At 38.0% G+C, this 25,485-nt stretch overlaps 1 protein-coding gene across 3 annotated transcripts in view; it reads right to left on the bottom strand.

Moving 5' to 3' along the window:
• ca16b (carbonic anhydrase XVI b) overlaps positions 1–25,485 on the bottom strand; it is a 99,887-nt gene that overhangs the window by 39,808 nt on the left and 34,594 nt on the right. For all 3 annotated transcript variants that reach the window (XM_046383544.1, XM_046383546.1, XM_046383545.1), the window contains exons 3-4: positions 9,886–10,065; positions 3,382–3,530 (exon numbers count right to left, since the gene is read on the bottom strand). In XM_046383544.1, the coding sequence (XP_046239500.1) occupies positions 3,382–3,530; positions 9,886–10,065 (329 nt within the window). The remainder of the gene's footprint in view (positions 1–3,381; positions 3,531–9,885; positions 10,066–25,485) is intronic.

Raw genomic sequence — 25,485 nt, 5'->3', positions numbered from 1 at the left:
GGTTTATCAAACACAAACATTTATACAAGGTAGAGTTCTGCTGCATGTGTGATGTCAGATGTAATATAATCTCAGATACATCAAATTCTGTCAAGGCATAAATATGAAATATGAAAATGCCACATCTCACAGGATGAAGCTGTAACACGGCCAAAGGCTAGATCCTGCGTGACTATATTCCCCTTCAACTATTCATCACTTCATTTCACTCTTTCATTTCTGGTTCCTGGGTGTGAAATAATACATCACGTCTGATGCATGTAGGCTGACTTATTGAAAAAGAGAAGAATAATAATTAAAAAAACAAAACAAAAAAAACCTCAACACCTCACATTCTGTGCTGTTTCTACATGTGGTGCTCCATATACATATATTAATACTTGACATGACATAATAGTTAATATGAATGCTTGAGGTTGCCATGACTGGTTATTCTTGTATGTCCTATTTTTTCTTATGTGGTCATTTCTTTGAACATTTCGCCACGGTGTCACTTATGAAAATTCAGTCCCCATCATACTGTGCATCACGTCAATTCTATGTGGGATGCTTGCTCTTCACATGCACATTAACAGAATAAATGTTATAAAAACAGGGTCACCAGTTCCTTGAATTTTGAAAAATACACCAGACTTTCTTTGAATCCAAATGGTAGAGCTTCGCTCATGATTGCTAATATGTATTCAGATTCTATGCACAAGCACACATACTCTAAAGCAACCTTCTGGTGTGATGTAGTCCTTCATTGAGAATACAAGTATTGTTCTTTTAAATTTAACAAATTATTTAACCCCATTCCTTTATAAAAATGCATGGGGTTATTATATTTTCCATACTGGACAGGACACAGAAGTACTGTAACTGTCAGTGTTCAGGTTTAGGTCCCTTTTGCTTTATTTCAGCAGGTCTGGTCAAGGTTTGCATTTGTACTGTATCATTTAACCATTACTTTTAGTTATTATCCATTTCAATTTTTTTACTAGCAAACTATTTTTCACGTAGTGTGTCTTAATTGTGCTGTTCAGAATGTACAACTAACTGAGGTTATGTTTCTTGTGCAATTAAATGTACTGAAAATCAGCATCACACCAAGTTACCAAGTAAATGTATTTTATACTATTTCATAATCTTTCCACATACCCCTAGTAGGTTTGTTCCTTATGTTTTTAAGTAGAAAACATAAGGAAATTTCAAGCACAATAACCATGTTCTTTGACAAAAAGGTCAATGCAAAAACCTCTACACACAAAGACATTCTGAGCTACAAATCTATGTGTCACATCTATAAACGATGTATCTGCAGGGCATAATTTTATTGTTATTGCAGTTTTTTTCCTAACAGCTGCTCTAATTAGTCATTAAAGTGAATTCCATCGTCTTATTTAGAAGCAGACCATCACAAGAGCCACATGCACAACAGCTTTGTAATGGCTGTATATAATCCAGTGCCCTTTAACACTGCACTCAACAGAAAATGATGTGGCAAAAATAAATCTAATTACTCAGCCATAGAGCATCAAAAGCTGTGTCTGCAGAGAGGACTCCAAAGAACAGGGCCAAGAGACAAACACAGGATGGCTCCTGCTGTGTGTTTGGAGATAGGACAGAGAGGCACACTAACAGCAATTTCCTGTTTTTTTTATACACAAGTATATTTACACTAATTATTAAGCATTTGACAATAGTTGGAGGTATTTTTTTTTTATTCATGTAACACATTTGACACATTTGAAAATTCATTTTAGATAATGAATAGGGATGGCATTGTAAATGTTCAATTGAAAGGCATTATAATTAAAAGAGTGGAATTTCTGTTTGAATCAATGAGCCAGAATAAATTATACAAAAAAGGCTTTGGACGTAATACCCTTTATATCTTTACTACAAGAGTTTGTAATTTTTTTTCCTTCTTCCTTTTATTACCTACTGTGTGTTCTTCCTTTGTTTCATTGGTCTGCTCTTTGTTCTGAGGCATTAATGGCATTAAGAAATCTGCTATGACCTGACACAGAAATCATTTTAAGAGCAAGAAAAGTACGAAATCCTGCTTCAGTAAACATTTGATTTAAAATTTACAACAAAACTTTATTTTTCTCCTGCGCCTTTTAACTTTGCTCTTATTGATTTGATATGCTTGACATTGAATCGAAAGATTCTTTATGTACTGCTGAAGGTTGGAGTACAGCACCGCAATACTGCAGACAGAGAGATGAGTCACAGGAAATGCTCTTTATTTCCATCAAAGCACACTTTTAACAATAAACAAGCACCTACAGATCCATACTAGATGGGGGCTATTAACAGTTAACACAACTTCACTTGTGGCTTTTGCTTTCATAAAAAGCAACTATAACTTAGCAGGAACAGAAGAATTAATATAAAGAACATTAAAAGACTGTGTATGGCTAGCATACGTGGCAATTTAGAACAGCCACTTTAGCCTACTCAGCTATCACCACTCCATCCACCTATCCCAACACACTACAATATATTGTATCTTGTAACTTATATCATATCTGACAATTAAAGTTGAAATGCATCTTGTCATGTGCTCTTTAAAGGAAGCAGAGGCTGAGATATGCTCACTGGTAGCTCCTACAGATATATGGGGATGTGTATGTATGCTCCAAAAATGCTTGAGCCCACACATCCCATAATGCAACTTGAAAATGTCTATCTGTCTATCTGTGAAACCCTCCCTGCCTAGTAAATGTCCACATCGTTCAAACTCCACACCGACAGGTTGTAAAGCAGACTTTCGATCAAACATTTGAAGTTTCCAAACACAATGAAATAACCCCATCAAATAATATCATCAGGGATATTTTCCCCCTCATTTTTGCTTATGTGTGATTGTTTAGCTAACCAACTCTGACATGCAAAAGCTGTGAAGTTCCACACCATTATTTTGAGCCAAATTTAAAATTCTCTCACGCTAGTAGAAGCAACACGATGCTAAGTTTGAAAACACTGACAACTGTATCTTTTTAGACACATTTTTACAGTTTTTAAGCACAGTGAAATTATTTTTTGTCCAAATCTTGAGCCTTCAGTGGTGATTCTTGATGAGATGAAGTAAAACTTAATTTTAGAAGCATTAACATGATGCCTCAATACTGCCACAACTTTATGCCACTAGTGATTTCTGCATAATGTTTCAATAATTACTGATTCCATGCCATAAAGAATGATCTATAAGCAAAAGTGTGTGTTATCTTTCATTTTGCTGTTCATGGCATTCACAAACAGTTTTTGGTCTCTATAAAGGCTACATACATCTAAACACTACAGTAACTTGCTGGGCTCCAACATTCTGCGATGACCCTGAAGGCCACTTATTGCACGTTTATCAAAGTGTATTGTAGTGACAGAATGCTTTACCTCTACAGGGAACCTCCTGCCATTTATGCTGTGTTCTGAGCCTGCTGATGCATTACTCTGGCCCCAGTGAAATTCCATCTTCTCAGCCTTAAAACGCCCCGGCAGACCAGCACCTCTCACAAAGTAGTCATCCTTCAGGAGAACAGCAACTGGAGACAAAGAGGGGTGTAAAAAAAAAAAAGATGATGGAATCAAACAAAGAAGGAAAATTAAGTATACACATACAAAGGCAGATAAAAGAAGATTATAAGTCAAAGAAATGATTCTACAGAAGCTCACGCTGGCCCACTATTATCAAGATCACAACTTATCTAAATTCTCATCTGTTTTTGTACAGACAACTTGATTATTTATTTTATTCTTTTCATTCTATAAGCTTCAGAGCCTAAGATGAATCACTTTGTTATCTCAAAATATCAAACTTAATCTGTTTTCTATTAGAAAACGACACAATACAATTTCTACCTACTTCAGAACCTTATTAATTTATTTATCAGCCACTCTCTCCCTGTGACAGTCTCAGTATGAAACACCTGTTCTCAGTATGAAACAAAACCTCTGACAGACTTGGAACACCAGTGGGGTAATCAAAATATGAGCTCTGATTTGTTTTTATGTCCAATACATACATATGCAAAACTTTTCCACACGAACTTATTGATGAAACTGGATGTTATACAAACTGCATTAAATACATGTCAGGTTTTATTCTTAAACTATCACAAATGAAATACATAATTTGACTGATAAATGTGCTTTTATTATTTCAACAGGGGCTATTTAAAGAGCTAAGAAGCTGCAAAATCTCAAATGAACCGGACTTGAGGACATGAGAACAGCAAGAGGAACACTTTACAACATGGCAACCCACAGCCTTTCTTTAAGAGCCTCTATGTGGGAAACCATTTCAACGCTAGATACAAAGTCAGAGGTGGGCACACTCACAATGATCCCACTGATGTACCCTTCAGACAGAGCACACACCAGCCTCTTCCAGCAGCCTTGACCTTCCTTTCTTCCATCCTTCAGACAAAGCCACACTCTTTTTAACTTGTTGCAGGCTTTTCAAGGAAGACATTGTGGCATTCACATGCTTTGTGAACTTTTGCTGCCTGCGCGTTTCTTGGAAGGCTGTAATGTCAGTAAAAGTTTTTTTTCTTCCTTTTCTGTAGTACTTTTTAGACAGTCACACTATTATTTATGGAAATTAATGTTCCATGAAAACACAGCGTGACCTAATTTTGTTATAGCCTAAGTGCTGAGTAATTTTATGCTAATGCTAATGTCAATGCAAGTTTGATCCAATTTACAGGCCCCTGAGATCGCAAAATAGCCTGCAATGTAAATACAACAATATTTGGTGCATTTTTGTAGATTTTGGATGTTGGATGTGCTTTCTGACATGCATTTCTTACATAGAAGTTTCTTTTGGAAATTTGCGGTGGAAATCAATTTTAATTCTGTGAGCCATTTCGATGAATATCAAGGTCTGAAATCCAAACTAAATCCAACTGTGAAACCTAAAAATACTGTGAATTACAAAATGACTTCTTGTTCTGTGAAATGGTCATTTTTCTTGTGAGGTTCTAAGTATTCAATCCATATCCTTTTATCCAATATTCTCTTACAAAGGAAGCCTGAGATTCAGAAAGTGCAGCGGTATGAAAACAAGAGTGTGAGAAATATTTCTGCAAAATTACACTCTGCAGGCACAAGCCACAAATTAACCTCAGTACCCTCAAAATGTCTTTTGCTTGTTGACCATATCAAACAACATTATCACAGGAGGGGTGATACCACAGCATTGCATGTTGTTGCCATCTGCCAAAAATGTCTAATTTCAGTCTGGAAAAATAGCTTGATCGCCATTCATTTTTAAATCCTGCAGTGTCATTTGAGAGGGGGTTTTAAAGGGTCATAAAATGTTCCACACCTTATAGTGGATCAGGTAATCCTTCTCCTGAAGTCAAAACACAGACATTACTGCTCTTATGAGGTTTTAATATGCTAGCAGCAATTTAGACCTTAAAGGTTCATCCTGTCTGCTTTCGTGGTAGCCAACATTTGTAAATGGCATTCAGTAGTGTCATGTAAGGGTGAATTTTCCAGTTTTCCATGGCATCTGAAACACCATTGTGACAAGGCAGATTATCATCCTTCTGCTGTCCTGGCTGAGGCTACATGTTAATGTATAACCCTTTACCACGTCTACATTTGACATCATTAGCCAGATTAGAGCCAGTGCTCTGTCGGCTGATCCCTCTCGTTACAGGGGGATTTAGTCAGCCTCTCTGGATGAGGACAGCCAACTTTTAATCAGCAAACCAAGAGGATGAGCATGTGGACAAGCAAACACAGACTGTCAGTAAACACAGATGACATGTTGAACAAGCTGCATTGAGAGCGGATGAAATCAAGGTAAGTAAAGCAAATCACAATGTGATTAGTCACTAGCAGGTACAAAAATGAGAGTGAGATCCAGAGAAAAGGAGGTAAGAGACAAGGAGATGTGAAGAGAGGAGAACTTTGTGTGATGAGGGATGAGCTGAATGTCTGTCGTGTGGCAAGAAAGAATCAGCCAGCAGTTAATGTGCCAGAGCTGCTTAAGCTGACGGCCCACAGTATGAAGGGAAAGGTCTTAGATGCAGGAGATTTCCAGCACTGAAAGCACCAGGTCACCTGTCTGCATAGGAAAAAAACACCCATTGCATTGCAACTAGTTTGCAAACACATACATATTTACAAGAATTTATTTACAAGAATTGTAATAATCTGTTACTGCCTGAAGTAGTGTAATCCTGTCTGAAACACAAGGAAAGTCAAGGAAAGGGGATCCTGGCTGGCCCTGGGAGTTGCATTAGAAATGCGGCCCTGGATGTGTTTGAACCCTCCAACAGTAGAGCGGGAATTAGAAGCTAAGCCAAAAAGACCTTGAATCACAACCAGTGAAAGAAGGGGAGTGCGTGTGAAAGTAAATCCTTGATCAATGCAAATGTCCCTGGGGTCTTCCGATTCCTCATGAATTTGGTTGAAAGTTGTTGAAATTTTACTGAGAAATGTTTTGTTGAAGAGTGCTGCTTGAATGGCGGCCAATCAGCTTGATCTCAAAGTGGATCAAGGCACAAGGGAACGTTGCGAAATCAATCGCAATGAACTTTTAAGATCTATTCACTTGGTTCTTAATTACAGCACTGACTATAAAATAGTATGAAGGATGAAGTCCCTCTGATTTAGGTTTGAACAGCTCAATTTCAGCGCTCCCTAGTGGAAAGGTTAAAAAAAGAGACTGTGGGAGACAGCAACGCACACTGTTTAATGCACCCAACGATTACTGGAGGAGATGCAAAATGCCACCCATAGTGATAAATCTTGCATGTTTAATAATAATGCCAAATCAGAATTCCTTTATTTATCCCCAATTTTTAAAAATATATTTTACTGTAAAGCAGCTTTAATCAATAGTTTTGCAACAAGAATGTATCAAATGGCAGTGTGAAAACAATGCTAAAGAGTTTTCCCATAGTAATAACCCACAGAGAATTATTACCAGAATGTGCCATCATCTAATCCTTTGGGGCATAGAATGTCTTAATTACATAATTTGACAAAAAATGTTGTAGACTGATTCACAATTTTGACATCAAAAACTCAGCTTCACCCAACTCTAACCCTGGCTGCAACTATGTCACCCTTGAGAGTTTTGGTACTTGAAGATTCTTTCATTTGTTTGTGCGCCTCTCCTGATGAGTTTGCCTGGCTACGCGATGGAGATGACGCTGCGATTTCCGGGACACAGTCACCCACAGAATTTGTGAACCAGATGGAAGCAGTGACAATATGTGTTATCTTGCAGTCAATAAATGACTTGGGGAAAAATGCTTTCTCAATCAGAACTACTGTTCTTGTTGTGTGGTTACAAGATGCATACCATGGACTGTTCGTTGGTGATTTAAAAACAAAAAACAAACAAAAAACAAACACATGTAATACTGTTCAACTTTTACTGCACTCTTACTGCTCCATGTTTTAAATTGACAGGCATTCTTTTTGATGGTCAAGCCTTTGAATGCACAGCAGCACAAACACAACCTATCTTTAGCCCCATAATTATCTAATCAGTCTCTCTGATTAGATAAATACTGTTGTAATACTTACTACTTGTATTCTGAAGCAGAGGTTTGCAGTGGCACACAGGCTGAAGCGTATTTCTTTGTTCTCTGATATATGAGGAGAGTTAATGTGCGAATTATTTAACTCTGTAATTTATTTAGTTATTTGGACCAGTTATGGGTAAGGATAGCTTTTCTTAATGGTACGCACTTGTGAGGTGTAGCAACTGCTTCAAACACTACAAAGCTGAAAGCGCCAGAGTGCTACAAGATGTAGTAAGATCTATCATCAGTCATTACTGAACTGTCCATATATTTATCATCTTTAAAGGTGATCTAAAATTGCTACAGATACATATAACCAGGTTCTCTTTTAAATATGTTTCATCTTGGTAATAATTAATTTAATATACAATCAGGAATGTTTGTATGTTCCAATGAGTAATTAAATCCAACTGTCAAATTATGGGAATTAAAAAAGGATGGTAGTATTCGTGAACAATAGGTTGTTTCTTTAGAACAAACCAATATTAATTCAGTGTCAAAATTTTATGATTTGAATTTTCTAATAGTTAGTTGACGTCTTATAAATACTGGTTACACAATGCTATTTTGTGTTAATTTTGTTCCATTTTCCTGATTTTCAGTCCTTAGCTGTCTAAAATTCCCTCTGTACTGTTTGTGCCCAAAATTACAGCCAGCCATGTTATTTCCATCTTTGCAAATAAGCAGCCAACAGTATCGTTTTGCTGTCCCAGTGGCCTTGGTTGTCATGGAGGCTAACAACTCTCATTATGATCAAACGCAAAAGATGAAACTACTCTCTGAGAGATACAGTACCAAAAGCAGTGGAGATCAATTAAGGTCAGGGTTTTCACACCAATGGTCCATAGATTAGCTGATTGAAAAAAAGTGACAATGGTTTGAAGTAGCAATTAATCAAATGAGCTTGTTGCTGTGAAAAGATAGACAGAGGAGAGCAAAGGGCGGTACTATGAAGGCAATAATAAAAGTATTCCTAAAACAAGGCATAGGCTAACAAGAAAAATAGCAGACTGATACTACAATGGTAGACTGTAATCTGCTTCATAGAATCATTGGAGATCAGGGTTGAAAATTCTCACTGGAAATACTAAAAATCTGTAAAGTGGGTAGGTTTCCGGTTCCGGTTTTGTTGGTCCAGTCCAGTCTACAAGCTTAAACCCGTTTAATTTAATTATAACTAATTGAATCAACATTTTTCAGTTGGGTAGTAAGTAGGAGTCCAGGGAAAAACAGCTAGCTCAGCACCACAGAAAGGCGCTTTGTCTGCTTTCTTATAATGTACTCGAGAGTTGAGAGTGGTGCTAACAGTGCTGTTAAACCAGTCTAACCTACATAAACAAGAGGGAACTCTGATCAGTAATGAGGATGCAGCTTATGTCTCTTAAAGTTATGTTAGATTCTACAATACTTCAGTACCAAGGTTCATTTTGATCCGCTCTAATTTGCCCCGTTAAAGTTAGTGTGATACATTTTAATATTTCAACTCTTTCCGTCTTACTACGTTACTGACATCTTTTCTCAAGCTTGTAGCTTAAGAAAAGATGTAGTAGTAGTAGTAAGCCAACATTTTATTGTATTTATTATTTTGATGATAAAATTTAGAAGATAAAAAGCTGTGTCACAGTTGTCCCAATGCACTGTGGTGCCACTACATTCCTTTCTCGGGCTCGGTGAGAGCAGTTGCTAAGTTAAACTACACCTAGTGGTAAAATTCAGAATACAAATGACTTTGTATCAAACTGGATTAAAAATTTTTACACCAGCCCAAAATTATAAATGAGCAAATTTAAAACTTACTCGAGTTTCACAGTATTCTCAACATTCTACACCACCGTGCCGCCCAATTTCATACAAGTAGCTCAGTCTAATTTGGGATTTAATGTGATATTTCACTTAATGTTATACAGCTAACACCGGCTGAGAATGTTTCACTCTGTCACACCTTACTATGTTATTCACAGGAGCATACCTGGTAAAACCCCCATCAGCTAGCTACTGACACTATTTTTTTTAAATAATAAGCTGAATTGGTAGATTAAGATAGTTGAGAAATTGTAGATGGACTAGTTTTCAAATGTCCTCAGACAGAAGAGGTGCCAGCACGTTGAATAACAACTTTTCACCAACAAATTGTTATTCAACAGCTTTCTTGCTCATTAATTTGCAACATTGTTTGCAACGCTTTAATAAATCCAAAATTAAAATGAAGAAAGGAACAGACTGAAGTTAAACGATATGGCAAAATCTAATTTCAGCACTGATTACCGTACAGATAATTTTTAATACAGTATTGCGGTATCCTAATGTTTGTGCAATGAAATTAGTCCACAACACATTTGTTAAGGCAGACCTGTCTTTCCTGTGTTTTTCATGGTGGTCTGGTTGGAGGACTCAATGTTGAACTTCTCAAGCACCAGCTCCTGGTACTCTTCTGAAACCAAAGCTTGTTCATCTGCAATGTCCACAGGTGATTGGTTCTTCGCAGCACATTCTGGGTATGAGGTTGCCCAGCCTCGAGGTCCATGGCTTCCTACAGAGACAGGAAAAACAAGTGTTTTTGCAAAATGTAGCTTAGTCCCCAGAAATCTCTTTTGTGTCAGAATTGTGGCTACAGAACAAAATTATAAACAATACAATATGACAATGTTACTGCTACAGCAGCAGCAGCCAGGTTTTCATATGCCCTTACGGAAATTGAGAGAAAGAGGACAATGATCCTTTCATATTCGTTCAGCTGCAACGCCCTCTAAACTCCTCCAACAGCTGGGCAAACATGTAAACACAATGAAAATTCATCATCTTGTTACAGGCAATTCCAGCGTTAATTGTCTATATATGATATAAATATCCAAACGAGGCATATCCCTACAGTGCCACACTTACTGAAATGGAGTCTAGATTTAGAGTTCATTTGGGTCTATGGGCCTTAAAAAAAGAAAAACATTACACCAAACAGGGTATTCAGTAAAAAATACTCCACTTTAAGAATTCATGTGCAGTGTGTGCTGCAAACGAACTTCCTGTAGACTCCCCATCCACTGTCTGCTCTTTTAATCCTCTATCCCCTACAGTGGCGCTTCTACAAAGGAATAATCCACTACCGACAGGGGTCTCCTTGATCTCTTCTCGGGTACAATGGGCCAATGCAACAACAAAAGCTGAAGGATCAGGGGAACAAGGAAGCATGCATGGATTTTAACTTTTCTGGGTTAACACAATATTCATGATCCCATTCCCTACAGATATAGGGCGACTTTGCTACAGGCTCATGAAAATGATATGAGAACTCCTCTTTGCTAAAACATCCTGGATCAAGGGTGGCTTTATGTCTTGCTATGAATAAACACCTTGCAGCCAAAGACAGTGTGCTCCAGTCCCTCGAAAAGACAGTGTGTTTCAAGATTAATTAGGAATATCCAGTGTTTCACCACAGGAACTACTGAACCATAAACATGAATGGGGTGTGCAGACACGTAGCCAGGAATCATTTTATCTTTGATTAATATGTCACTAGGTTAGGTAAAGGGTGCACTAAACACAGTTAAGCCATTAGAATGCCTCATGTTTGTTCAGTGACTTATACAAAATCCACCATCTTCTAAACACCACCTGCAAGATTATGGACTGGTGAGGTCTAGATTGCATGTACATGTTGGAATGGATTTGAGCTGCATTTCTAATTAATGACTTCATTGGCAAGCAGGATTAAATTTGTCAGTCATCGCTTTAGACTTACCAATATGTCTCTACCAGTAGAACTCCAATATTTTATACCTTAGAACAGAGCCCAATCCGAATACACCACTACTACTGTAAGGCATGAGAAGGGGATTTATATAAATGGAGTTTATTTGCCATGTTCAAATGAAAAGTGGTTTGTGTATAACATTTTCTGATAAGCCTTTATCAGAAAATGATAGATAAAAATGTAACATTTCCCATTCAATTTGATGTGTGCTTGCTGACAACGTAGCCATAACATGATTGTCTTAGGTTAAATTAAACTCAAATAACTACATTAAACAATACTTTGATTAAAAAGTTTAAAGCTCTATGAAGCAATATTTTTATATCAGCACTGAAGCAAATGACTCCTTGCTGCTACTAAGGCTTTCAACCTAATCAATATGGGAGAGACGAAGAAAACAGTCAGACATCTCGCAATCTAAGGAGAAGCAATATTAGCCTTAGGAGTTGATGAACTAAACGAGGACCAAAACCCAAACCGAGAGTCAGAAAGAGGACTGCAGTGAGATACCACGTTGCTCTGTTCAGTGTGAAACAGTCAATACCGAGTCCAATTAATTGGTCATATATAGATATAGCTTACATATCAGATATTATCTTATTGTAGAAACGTTAAAGCAGATGCATGGTTTGTCCATCGGAGACCAATGACAAGATCTTTGTAGATCTTTGAACTTGAAAATTAGTATTTATCTTGGTCAAAATTCTTAAAAGCTAAGAAATAAAGCTAAACTAAGGGATCCTTGTCAAGATTTTGTTTAGATTAAAAAAAAAAAGCACCATTCACTAACATATAGTATTTGAAGACCAAAATATCATTATCAGTAACAGCTTCAATAATCTAGCATCAGTCAGGCTATAATATGTATTAATGAGCTGACAGTGCTTGTGAGACACACTATATTAGTTCAGCTGTACATCCACACAGTTATGTTCATTTTCAGAGTGTGTCTCTGAATGTTTCTAGGACAAACATTGGAGCTCAGACCATAACTGTGTAGGGTTAGGTATATATTTATACAGTTTTGGGAAATATTGTTGATAAAGTAGCACACACTGGAGGCAGCTGTACAATTGGTTACGACTTACTCCCATCCCATTTTTGTTTGAAGAAAATATATATTCTCTTTGGCAAAGCTGTCTGAAGTACAATGCCTCCAGTTGCTTTGAGCATTTACCATTCCCCTGACCAAAAAAGTGTGCTTTGCAGGCTACCAACAAGAAAAAACATTGAGAACTATTCTGGTTCTCCAGTGGGCAATTTCAACCCTCATTTTCTTGCTTTTCTTCTTTCTCCTCTTGAGTCAATTGTGGCAAACTACAAAACCCTTTCTCAGATGTTACTGAGATATATGAGGCCTCACAAAACGTGACCGACATACCTCACAACGACAACAACAACAAAATTCATAGGTCAGCTGTGTGGAGAGAGATTCGTGTCAACTCAGAACATGAAAAGAAGACAGACAAGAAACAGTCCAAGATTCATTATTGGCTGACAAATGCAAACATAACGCTAAATTACAAATTAGTATCACATCAGAAACACATGAGGCAATAAGCATTATGTTTCACAGGTCCCTTTTATTCAAAGAAGTAGAGAAAAGTGTAATCTCTTGCTAATTTCCATTAAAACACACATTACATCCCATTTACTGCTAGAGAGATAATTCTGCCTTTCAAGAAGAGAAAGGGAGGAGCAGCGCTAAAATCAGATAAGAGAGGGTTGCACAGCAGTCGATTAATCTGTCTCATTGCCATCCATCAGAATGACTATAATCCTAGTGGTTAAGCCTATCCCACTGCAGCCCTGCCACTCTAGCAGGATGAGGTGAACAAATTAAAAATAACTACATTTTTAAAATGTTGTCGATTGATTTATCTGAAACATTACATGCCACATTTCCAACTACATTCAGCATATGGTTCTGAGTGAGCAGCTTATACACGCTGGGCTGCACGACACATTTATTCCAAAGAAAATCTTTATAGGTGCTATCAGGGAAGTCATGCAGTATTACTGATACTTTAATATGCTTATAATGGACAAAGATGGGTTTAGTTACGCTAATGTTATAGCCCACTGTCCAGGAATAAAGCAATATTTAGCAGAATTCTTCTGTTACTACTATTTCAGGGCAAACTGAAGTCCTCCATAGAGGTTACCAAGCCTGATTCTCTGAATCACCACACACATCTCTGACTGGATCAGTAATTAAAAAAAATAATTGTAGTCATGATTATAAATATGCTTGTTTGAATTTCGAGACCAGTAGCAGATTGATAAAATGAAAGAGAAACTTCCTTCAGTTCCACAACAACTATGTAACTATAAGCAAGAGACTTCAATTCAGTTTATTTTTATAGCGGCAATTCACAACAAAAGTTATCTGATGACACTTTCCAATTAGAGCAGGTCTAGACCAAACTCTTTAATTAAATTGTAATATAGAGAACCCAACATTCCCCCTTGAGCAAGCACTTGGCGACAGTGGCAAGGAAAAACTGCCTTTTGACTTGATGCTCAGTTGGTGCTACAGAATGCCAAGTGGGTGCAGACTGCAACTATACACAGCAGCCATCAGATGGAATTATATGGTATGATATGTAAGCATCAACTAAAATATATTCTTAATTAAAAATAACAAATCACAGCTGAAAATTAGTAACAATCCTGAAGTAGGTGGGACGATAATTTTTTTGTTTTTTTACATCTGTTGAAACATAGACAATAAACTGAGCCAGCAATCTTCCCCACATCATCTTCGACACTTGAAAGGTGTAATACAAAACAATAGCCCTGCAAAAAATATCCTACCTCAGTGAAGCTTGTGAAGTTCTATATTCGTTGAGACCGTGAAAGTGAAGTGTGATTACTTGATTTATAGGACTTGGATTGCATTATGTAGTTTTGCTGTTTTATGTTTTTGTGTTATTTTTGTCTAATCCCTAAAGATATAGTTACTTTGAAATCAATTTAAGTTGCTTCATGATGGGAAGTAGAATTGTATCTGCACACAAGGCCTCAACACTCGTGGAACATTGATAAGACTCTAATGGGCAGACTGGGCCTAAAATAAACAGACTGATTAATCCGGTCAGCTGTTTACAGTAGAGAGTGACAACTTCTAATTGAAAAAGATGAATGAAATGTGGCTCATTTGTTTGGTGTGGCATCCTTGAGGGAATCATTTGCAGTGTGTACAATCACTGTTTACTATACATATTAATTCAGCAAATGTGGCAGCAGCACAATGAGCATAGTGCCATAGTGTGAGTTAAAAATATCAGTACCAAACAATTTCAGTAACATTCTGAACAGTTTAAAGTGTTTCGATCATTGGCAGCACAGATTTAATGACAAAAACTCACGGCGACGTCAGGATTTTGAAGAGTTAAATAATGCCTCCATTTAGTAATTCGTGATCTATGGTAGAAGACAAGTGGTGTTTATAATATGCATACTGTTTGTTAATCTGACCTGTTCTGGGCTCACTTCTGTGTGATGTGACACCACTCTCTGCTATCTATTTGTTTTAAGTAAAACAGGCACATGTTTCTCTCACTTTGGCACTTTCAGTTCCAGGCGTCATCCCATTAACCTTGGGATAAACAGCCTGCCTGTGCTACCATGGCAATGCTGACAGAATGGCGATTGCCTTGTCATTTCCGTTTTGTCCCTCAGAGAGAAAGCATCCATGCTGTATGCCGTCTGGCAGACCGCCCAGAATTGGCACACTCACACTTGCGAAAAATCTACGCTGATCAGTCCATATGTATGAGTGGCACTGACAACAAAACATGGCCAGCAGAAATAAGGCACAGTGTCAGGATGCTGGGATGGGTCACAGCCGTTGTGATGCAGCATAGTAAGTAAGACCAAGCCTTGTGTATGAGCATCGGATAACATTTTGAAGAACATTCATGGTGTCAGTTTCAATATGCTGGTAACACTCCAGATGGTGGAGACACAGGCATTGCAGCACTGGGGAGTATCAAATGTCCAGGTTAGACAAATGATGAGCTCAGAGCTTGTAACATGTGGGCAAAGGCCAGAAAAGTCAACTAACTCTGTGATCAGTCAACCGATGACTGGCTAATGAAAGATCTTTTATATTCACAAGTAACACTTTGGATAGTCTCAGACATTTTTAAAATTCTAGACTAAAGGAAATGTCTGAAATCTCAGAGCTCATGATTATCCATCACCATTAAAAATTGGTTCAGTAGGACAATAAGTAGAAGAAGTCAGATCAACACACAGGCTGAAAATTAAAAGGTTAGTTAGGTAGAAAAAAACCAGGACAATTGTTAAAATTATTACCCTCTTTTTGTGGTAAAAAGCAACATATCCCACAGTTTGGTGCGTCACAACAATCACAATCCATCCAATAGTTGCTGAGACATTTCAGTCCAAAGTGGTGGACTGAAGGACTGACAGTGTCATTTACAAAGTCACACACAAGCACATTTCTCAGTTCTTTAGGTAGGCAATCAAGAAATGCACAACTAAGACACTCTGGATACATATTACACATATTTACAGCAGTATAGACTAAACTAAGATGGGTTTTGCATGGATCTGTAGAGCCTTTACTATACATGAGGAGAACATTGCTGGCTTCTACGACATAGCAATTCCATGGTACTATTCTGACACAACATGAGCGCACTGCAGTCCTGTCTACTGTACACTGCAAAAGCAGAGCTGTCTGCGCAAACAAACCAATAGGCTTTGTCCCTTCCTCCAGCATCACATTGTTCCACTGTTTCTGTGGCCTTCAGATCTCTTTACTTGTTTCCTGGCAGCTCTGTGACCTAATGGGTGGGATGTGACGAAGGAAAGGGAGAGAGCTCAGTGCACAGCTGAATCAACTGTGAGAAGAAGAGTGGAGACTCTCCTTAACGACACCAACTGTGACTGTTTAACAATAAAGATACAATTTCCAAACTGAATTAAGAATAACAAGTAATAGCCTAGGATGGGTATGATTTGCAAATTCAGACACTAACCCATGGCTTCAGAATTTCTTGGAGTCATTAATACCTAGAATGGAGCACAGTCTAACTGCACGCAACTACAATCAAAGTGAGGAAAATCATCCTGGCAAAACTGGGACAGCCAATTTTGGTGACTGACTGTTCCCAAGTCTAAATGAGGTCATGCTGCCAAAACTAAAAAAAATGCTACACCAGAGTGAAATCCATGACTAAACAACAGTTCAACCAAGAACAGGGTCTCTTTGCTGTCATTACTGTACAGTTCAACAAGTGAAACATATTTATACTGCTTGAAACTGTCAGAAACAACAAAGGAGACAGTGGAGGCTTTTGGGTAAATGAAAAGATGTTTGTCATCATTTACAACAATTAGCCTTCTGTGTGTATGTGTGTGTGTGTGTGTGTGTGTGAGTGAGTGTGATTCAACTGTGCTTTTGAAAGAGTTTCTTGTCAGACTCTTTTACTGGTCAGTCTGCATAAGACACCTCAATTATCAGTGAACCATGAAGGTAAAAACCATAATGCCCTTAGTGGGCGTCAGTAGGCTTCAAAGACAAGTGAGGGAATATGCAATGAAGAACAGTGAATAATTTTTACCTAGAAATTATAAAACATGAAAATAATTGCAGTCTGCTTCAGTGCAGAGCTTTAAAAGTACAAGGACCCAATACATCAGTGCAGTTTGCAAGAATAAAAAAAGGCATCTAGGTCACTGTGGGGGACATAGAGGGGGATGCATGAGTGAGTCTTCAGTTACACTTCACTAAATTAAAGGTGCATTTATTTGACCTTGTCAGTTCTGTGGTGACTTCTGAACAAAGAGGGAGACAAAGTAAGCACACCAAAAATAATCTCTTTTTGTTCCTTCACTGTATTGTAGAGACACTAGGACAACAATGACAACTAAGCCTGAGAAAGTTAATAACAATGACAACATCTGGGCAGCTGAGAATGGTAGTGGAAAATTCAACCTCAGCTACAAGCTAGTTTATAATCACTGATTTAAAATAATTCTGTTAACTTTCTCCAAAAGGATAATTAGTTACAACCTCATTTTCGTGAATATGTAGCAAATTAAATACAGTGCAAGACATCCATCATCAAGCCAAAGAGGTGGTCAAAACACTCACGAGTCTAATGACTAACATTACTGCATGAAAACAGTGCATGAATCAAAAAACAAAACAAAAAGAAAACAATCAATAGCTCATCATCAAATGCACATGCGCCATGAAGAAGGGTGGCATAAAGACTGAGGGTGGGTTATGTTTGGTGTAAATCGTTAACTGGCAACATTTTACAGACAGACAAGCAGCAGAATCTGCATGAACACCATTAACGACTGAAGATGGTACTGAACTATTCAAACTGAACAATTAAGTTTTTTGTTTTTTTTAACAAAAAATGTAAAAAATAATTTAACTAGGAGCTTTTCTCTCACTACCCGCTAGGGTAACCAGTTAGCTGAACACTTAGCAAGGCTAATTTTCATACAGGCTGATTACTTAAATGAGTTTTCTGGCATAACAGCATAACTGTATTACATGGACCTGGATACAACCACTAATTTATCCTAGTGGTTACTCACAGTCTCGCAGCGAAAAAGTTTCCTGAGGCCCCACAGACCACCACTTTTAAAGACACGCCTGTTAAACTGTTCACAGGACACCTCGAACAGCAAGCAAAGTAGATTGTGACTCTTTCGATAATTCATTTTTGATCCATGCAGGCTTTAAGTTTGTATTTCCTCATCATCACAATGTAAAATTTGTGCTGAGAAGGGCCGAGGGGGGGGGGGGGGACTATGGCATACCCACTAACTGGAAGATGGAAACATTTTTTACAGTTCACTTCTTTACAGATATTATTCTGTATTATTAACTGTGCTCAACTCTTAAACCTCCCTAACACTAAAACATTTGATTAATATAACGAATACATGTCTCATGATTAGAACTTTCCATCACTGTATCCAGAGCCACTACAGTGTGAGGTTCTTTATAGTTAATGCAGACACCAACTGTGACAGGCGACTAAAGGTGGAGCTGTTCCAGGAGATAGCTGGCAGGAAGGAGGTTCAGATATGATAACTATTTCCATCCCAAGTGTAACGCTAAAGCCAAAGTGACAGAAAAAAACAGTCAAGATCCAACAAATCAGATCTAATGGATCATCAGTAATCCTCTGTTATCTCAACCATCAAAATCAAACTCTGTGAGAGTCGTTTTGAAGTTCCACTCCCTTTTTCTGATGCTGCGGGTCACATACTGACCAATGTTACATAAGTTCAAATTGGTTTTTATATAACAAGTAGCCAGTTATTTTAGATTTCAGCGATGACTGATATGATAAGACACAAGTTCTGTTAAATTATTCTGAACTTAGACAGGTTTCCGGGCCTCAGACTGCTTCCTGGGGTGGTCTGAAGTGGTATTTCACTGAGATATTAATCTAGCTTTATTACTCTGGAAGATCTGCATTCATCTATCATCTCCTTCAACTATAGCCCAAACCACCATTATGCTTCTAGCAGACTCATCTAAAAGCTGTACTGTGCTGCTGTCTCCCTGCCATGGAGCTTGTAATTCATTTCTTGTACAGTAACAGTCTTCAAGCATAAAACTCTTTCTGCCACGACATTAGACACAGAGTGTTTTGGATTTGACTCAACCTTTTTTCAACTCAAAAGCTTTGTTCTCCACAAAACAGTCCGCATTTTAGACAAGCTCCCATGACTCAGACAAAAAGGATCAGACAGAACGGTCATCTCCACAGAGCCGACAGAGCAAACCAGCATCAAGAGAATAATCTCGTCTACTTCTAGAAGTTTCTCTCAAGCATTTCATAACAATCTAAGGACCAATTAGCAGGACTGAAGCCAAATGTTCTGAAGAGAGAAGTGGAGGTTAAACATCTTATCTGCAGAGTAGTTAATAATCATAACTTCAAATGTGATGAGGACACAATATGGAGTTATGGTGGAAGGAAGCTTATTGAAATTCTTCATAAAGAACTGTGCCTGGATGGAAAAATCAGGGGCTTGACCCTGACTACCCTGACATACAGTGTTTCAAAAAACAAAAAACAGCAATGCAAAGGAAAGCTTTGAATCATCACAACAAGAGGACAAAATATGAGTAAAAATTAAGTAATCCAAATACAGTAGTAACCACCTATATTTTTTTAGTAAACATACTGCACACTCCAGCCCAATAGACTTGAAAAGAAATAATGGCTGGAATATTTAAGCTTTAATCTGGAAAATGTTCTGAATTTAAAAGGACAGAAGGTAACTGTACAAATTAAAATCAACTTAAATTGAAGCCTAATATTTTTATATTTGTTGACTGCCTGAACTGAATGCCAAAGCCTGAAATCTCCAACCCACAGACATCAGTAGACACTTGATATCCTCACTGATGATGCTCTGCCAGCCTTGCTTCAGTGGTTTCTTTTTGCCACCAGTAAGTGAAATACATGCTCATTTGGACTGAGGTCAAATGACTTGGCCAGTCAAGAGCACTCTACTGTTTGCCTATAAAAAATGGTTGTGGGTCTGTCCTTTAAGGCTATTGTTCTACTCCAGCGCCCATAAATTGGTCGATTATTTACAGTAAGGGCTAGCAACTCTAACACTGTTCACCCAACATGGCCACACAAAAATCCTTAAAGCTGAAAACTCAGCACTTAAAGCTGATAGTAACTGCTAGACTTCAACCCGTATGTGCTGGGGGGAAAAAAACAGCCTAAACAATGAAGACCATATCACTGTCCTAATACAGTGGTTACATAACAAGTTATTTGAGGTGTTATCTTAACCGAGACATGTTTTATTATGCAATTAACACTGTGACCTCATACCCCTCTCTCCACCCAGCCATTCAAGATCCGGGCTTTACTTCAAGCCTATGTCCACATCAGGGTGGAGGAAAAGACAAACAATTCATCAGTCTTTCTGCATATACAATGTGTCCAGTAGATGCTTGAAAAGACAAAGGGCACTTAATATTTAGCTACTGACTTCAAATCCTTTAATATACTATGTGTTTCCAAGTTGATTACTTGTGTAATTAGAATTAGATTTTAATGTGCAAATCTGCACTGGCAAGCAATAACTCTTCGCAATGTTGTGTTAAACATCAAAGAGATCAAATACTAAGTAGTTTGTTAGCTGCTTATGACAATATTTAAGAAACAGAGTATGTAAAATATATATTAAGTAAAATATTCTCACTGTCTCTGAGTTTGTTAGCATGGCAAACCCTCCAAACATTGATTTCAGGTGGTCTTGCTGAGTTTCGAGAAGTAGGCATCAGATAAGAATGGCGCCACTGCTGTCTCAGAGCCTGAGCTCAATCTTTAATCAGGGGTCATTGTGTTGCACACAGCAGCCCCAAACACATAAAAGCAGGTAGAGGAAGTGGTAAATCATACAGGCGTTGGGGTCTAATTGGCCACCAGAATGAGCTCCAGCCAAAATATTGTTTTCCCTTGGCGCTATCTGCTTCCATCTCGTGGACTTTCATAGAAACTTTGGCTTCCTGTTCTTGGGTGTTGGCTGCTGCGTAAGTACAACATCCCCTAGTCTGTAAAAATAATCTCCAGGACCTTGTGTAAAGAAAAAGAGGGACAGAAATACATTCTGTCCCATGAGGAAGAGCTTCCCTTACAATTCAAAAAGTTTTTCCCCTCCAATATGGCAAGGGGCCAACATGACTACAAATGTTCCAGAAGCTTCACTTCTGAAGGCATCTCTGGATGTTCAAGACACAATAAATTTGACAGAAATGTTAAACGTATTTCATTAAATTGCAGTTGCTGTGTAGTTGTAGTTGCTGTACTATGTCAAGACAAAATCAGTATACACTGTGACAGCATATCATTGCAAATTTCTCAGGCTCTCACATTCTGAGTTGTAGACCTCTACCCTTGAATACACTGGGAGTTAGAAAACGAAACTGTGCAGCATTCTGGAGAAAGATGAAATGTGTGCAGTTTGTGGGCCATAAGTCTCTACTGCATCACAGTACAGCTGTTGTTCTGCGATAGGCAAGGTTTATCAGATCAAACAACTGTAGGCTGGAGGATCTCTCTGCACCTATGTCCACAAAATAACTAGATATTAACTTTTCAAAGCAAAGAGAACAAGGTGTGACCTAAGTGATGTCTACTGGGTGGTTCTCTACAATCAGTGCATGACATCTAACAACCTGTGTAAATATTTTGTTAACTGTACTGTTCACACATGTTAGCACTGTCGCCTCATAGCAAGAGGCTTCCAGGTTCGAATCCCGGTCTGGGCCCTTCTATGTGGAGCTTGCATGTTTCTCCGGGTACTCCGGCTTCCTCCCACAATACCAAAAACATGCACGTTAGGTTAACTGGCTACTCTACATTGCCCCTAGATGTGAGTGTGAGAGTGTGTGGTTGTCTGTCTTTGTGTGTTGGCCCTGCAATTGACTGGCGACCAGTCCAGGATGAACCCCGCCTCTTGCCCGTAGTTAGCTGGGATAGGCTCCAGCTCCCCTGCGACCCTGAAGGATAAGCGGTATAGAAAATGGATGGATGGATGTACTGTTCACACATGGTTTGTAAAACTAAAAACACTGCTACTCTATGTGATATCTCTGACAAGAAAGAAAAAAAAGCCTAAATTAAAAAATAAAAAACATTGTGCATCTTTTCCCAAAGATAATATATTCCAGCGTTACATGATGTTGGAGAGAAAAACAATAGCAATACCATTGGAGCAAATATTTTCAACTGAGAAATTCAGTATTTGCACCTCTTACTGAAAAGGCAAAATAAACTTTAAGAAACCATAACTGTGACATCTCTTATTACAATTTCCACCGAGAGAGAAAGCTCCTACCTTCATTAAGAGACTATTTCTACAGAGGAGTACAGGGGACTAGAGAACACATGGTGCAGCGACAAACACTCGAAGCTCAATATCAGCAAAACCAACAAGCTTGTGTTCATTAGCATGTTCACAAAGAGAAACAAAAAAGTCAGTGTCTTCATACGTGTTTATATGCCTGGCCAATGAAGATGATTCTGAATATGAACTACCTACAAATTCTAAAATATGAAAGCCTCAAATACATCTCCAACCCTGCAGCACAGAAGATCTATACAATCAACACAGGTTCAAGGTGGACACCAAAGATCAGAGTCACCAATTCTGTATCTGATGGCCACAATCTGTCCTTCCGTTCCTCATGGTGTTGAATAAAGGACAGAAAACATGATGATGCTTTCAGAGTGTAGTTGATCTTTGATCCCTTTGGACACAAAATGTCTTCATTTTATCTTATTAGACATTTGTGTGAAATTCAGTCATAATTAGCGAATGAACTGTTGTCTTGAGGGCAAAAATGTGTTTTGTGAGATTACAGTGACCTTGATCTTTAACCACAAAATTCTAATGAGTTCAGCTACGAGTCCAAGTGGACATTTGTGCCAAATATCACGAAATTCCCTCAAGGACAGACAACCCGAAAACATAACGCCTCCGGCCAGTTAGACCAAGGTCGGCTGTCAGTAGCCCATTTTATTTTCTGCATGATAATGTTGATACAAGACTGTAAGTGCTCCACGTGTTCAGTGTCTTCAAGTTTATGTCCTTCAGTAAGTAGTACAAAATTATTATATTCGGTCTTTTATATTTTGTTTGGCTGTTTACTGAAGTAACATTAAGCAGTAACAGGACACGATGTTGATTGATGAAGATGTTTTTTAAAAAAAATCATATTTTTCTTTTCTTTATTTAATTTGTGATTTGAATTCAGTTTCATTGTGTTGTGAACACAGCCAATGGAAACAGTTAAATAAAAGTTAAATCAAGAGGTTACACAAAACGACCTGTCAGCTTTTGTTAGCAGTAATTATCTGAAGTTGAACTGGTGCTCCCTTAGTTGTGGATTAAATCAGTGTCTGAATCAAGTGTGTTAGAAAAACCGAGTGTCTGCTGTCACAGTTGTAGTGTTTTAAGTAGACAAATTTGTTCATTATTTTTGTGCATTCGCTGTGTCAAATGATGATCCACACAAATAAGGCCAACATCCTGCAAACATATACTCTGAAGCTTAAAACAAAAATTCATTCATGTAATCAAACTGCAGTAGTGAAAAACTGACCATTAATTGAACTTGGGCCAAAAATAAGATGCCTGTATGTTGTATGCCTGCTGGATAACAACAATGGATGCATTAATTAAATTTTTATACCTGAAGGCTATATCTGAACATCTAGTTACACAATTTAATTGTGGCCAAGATCTTCCCCCCCCCCCCCCCCCCCCCCCCCCATTTTTATCATGCTGTAATGTAATCCAATACCGTAGGTGGTCAGTAGTTTTAATCATCTACAAACAGTCTTGTTGCTTTGCATGCTAAAAATAATCTAATCTAATCTTAGGACGTCCTAGTTTAGGTCAGTATGAACCCTTTATTTAATTCTTTACTCCTTTCATTCCAGTACTTATCAAAGCACTAGCCCAATCAGAATGGCACGTATCTAATAACTTTGAGTAGAATAAACTGGTATATTCCTGTAGTAATTTAATTCTGCTTGAAAAGGAAGTTAAGGAATAATTCACAATCCAGTCCATGATTTGTGTGTACCTTTCCTGTAACAGCAGTTTCAGTAACAAAGATTCTCAAACAAACTTTATTTTGCCTTACAAATTGTTTCCTCTAGAGAGATTTTTATTTAGATCCAGCTCAAATGAGTTTGGTTTCCTGAAAGTACTATATTTGGTCTAGAGGATGTTTCAAAACACACTTGCCTCTAATTTACTTCATTTATCTTAGGATACTATTTGTCTGTCTAACAACTAAGTTTGATGAGAGAGGGTTTTGCATATATTAAAAAAAAAAAACAACTAAATAAAAAGTCTTTCCTTTGAACTTTATAGTTGCTTTCCACACATTTCAAAAAGTTGTTTTGCCAAACTGTACAAAAAGGAATGAAAGTTTTCTCTCAGGATTTACATTCTCTGTGTATCAGTGCACATTGACACCAATCCAATACTGCATCAGTGTGAAGAAACCTCTTGCTAATTGTCAACAGGAGAGAGAGGTGAGCACTCTGTTGAGCGGAACACAGACCTCCTCTGTAGAGCCGCAATGTGAAACACTGATTAGTGATGCTACATTACTCTGCTTTGTCCAAGGGCAACTGTTTCATATCAGCTAACTGTCGGAAGCACAGATGCTAACCTCAGCTCTCATAATGTCCTGCAGCTGCTCGCGCGATGGACGTTTTAATACCAGAAAAAAAAAAACAACTGTATTCAAATCGCAGTCAATATTAAGAAATAATTAGTGTGTATTTCAGTACTCATTCAAATCAGAGGATCCTCACAATGGAGATGAAGCACTAAGGCTGAACCAGATAAGATACTGTAATGTGTGAGGACATCTGCACAATATGCATTTATGTTAGAAATGTTTCCTTTCTCTAAATTGAACTACTCAGGGCCCTGAATACTTAAACTGTGCACTAACACATGCACAACCACGCACACACACAGAGCAAATGTCTATCTCCAAATTGTCACATCACCATTCCCATCTATTCCTATTGTTACGCTTCTTTTCAGCGGGCACCTTATCTCACTCTGTCTGAACTGTCACACCCTTACGTTCCATTTATGCAGCTCCATCCATTAGTTTAATTATCTCCTTCTTAGAACTTCCACTAAGCTGGGACTTCTGCACCTGACTATTAGAAAGGGCACACTGTTACAACTTTCTCAACTCACTAGTGAGAGTGCAGAACTTCTAACAATGACAATCCTGGCTTGTCAGTCGAAATTATTTCAGTCCAAATTGGTACAAGGGGAAACAGGGTCTCTATATGAGGTTCTCTTTGTCTTGGGTCAGTTTTACGTGCAAATTTGGTTATGGCGGGGTGAAATACACCAACCAAATTCATGACAGAATTGTTATTACAAGATTTTGTGTCAATCCTTCGAGTACAAATCGAGATATTTCACCGTTTAAATCCTTCGTGGTACTACAGGAAAAGCCATTAAGTCTAGGCACTATAGACATCTGTACAAAACTTAGAGACAATGAAGAAATAGAAAGAGAGATTTCAGTCTGGACAGAGTGGTGGGACAACAGACAGTCAGACACTGCCATGCCTAAAGGCACATAGCAAGCATGACTGAAAATGCCAAACACATATCAAAGAT

The sequence above is a fragment of the Scatophagus argus genome, chromosome 3 (assembly GCF_020382885.2).
Source record: "Scatophagus argus isolate fScaArg1 chromosome 3, fScaArg1.pri, whole genome shotgun sequence".
Classification (NCBI taxonomy): Eukaryota; Metazoa; Chordata; class Actinopteri; family Scatophagidae; genus Scatophagus; species Scatophagus argus.
This window is presented reverse-complemented; position numbering and strand designations above follow the sequence as displayed.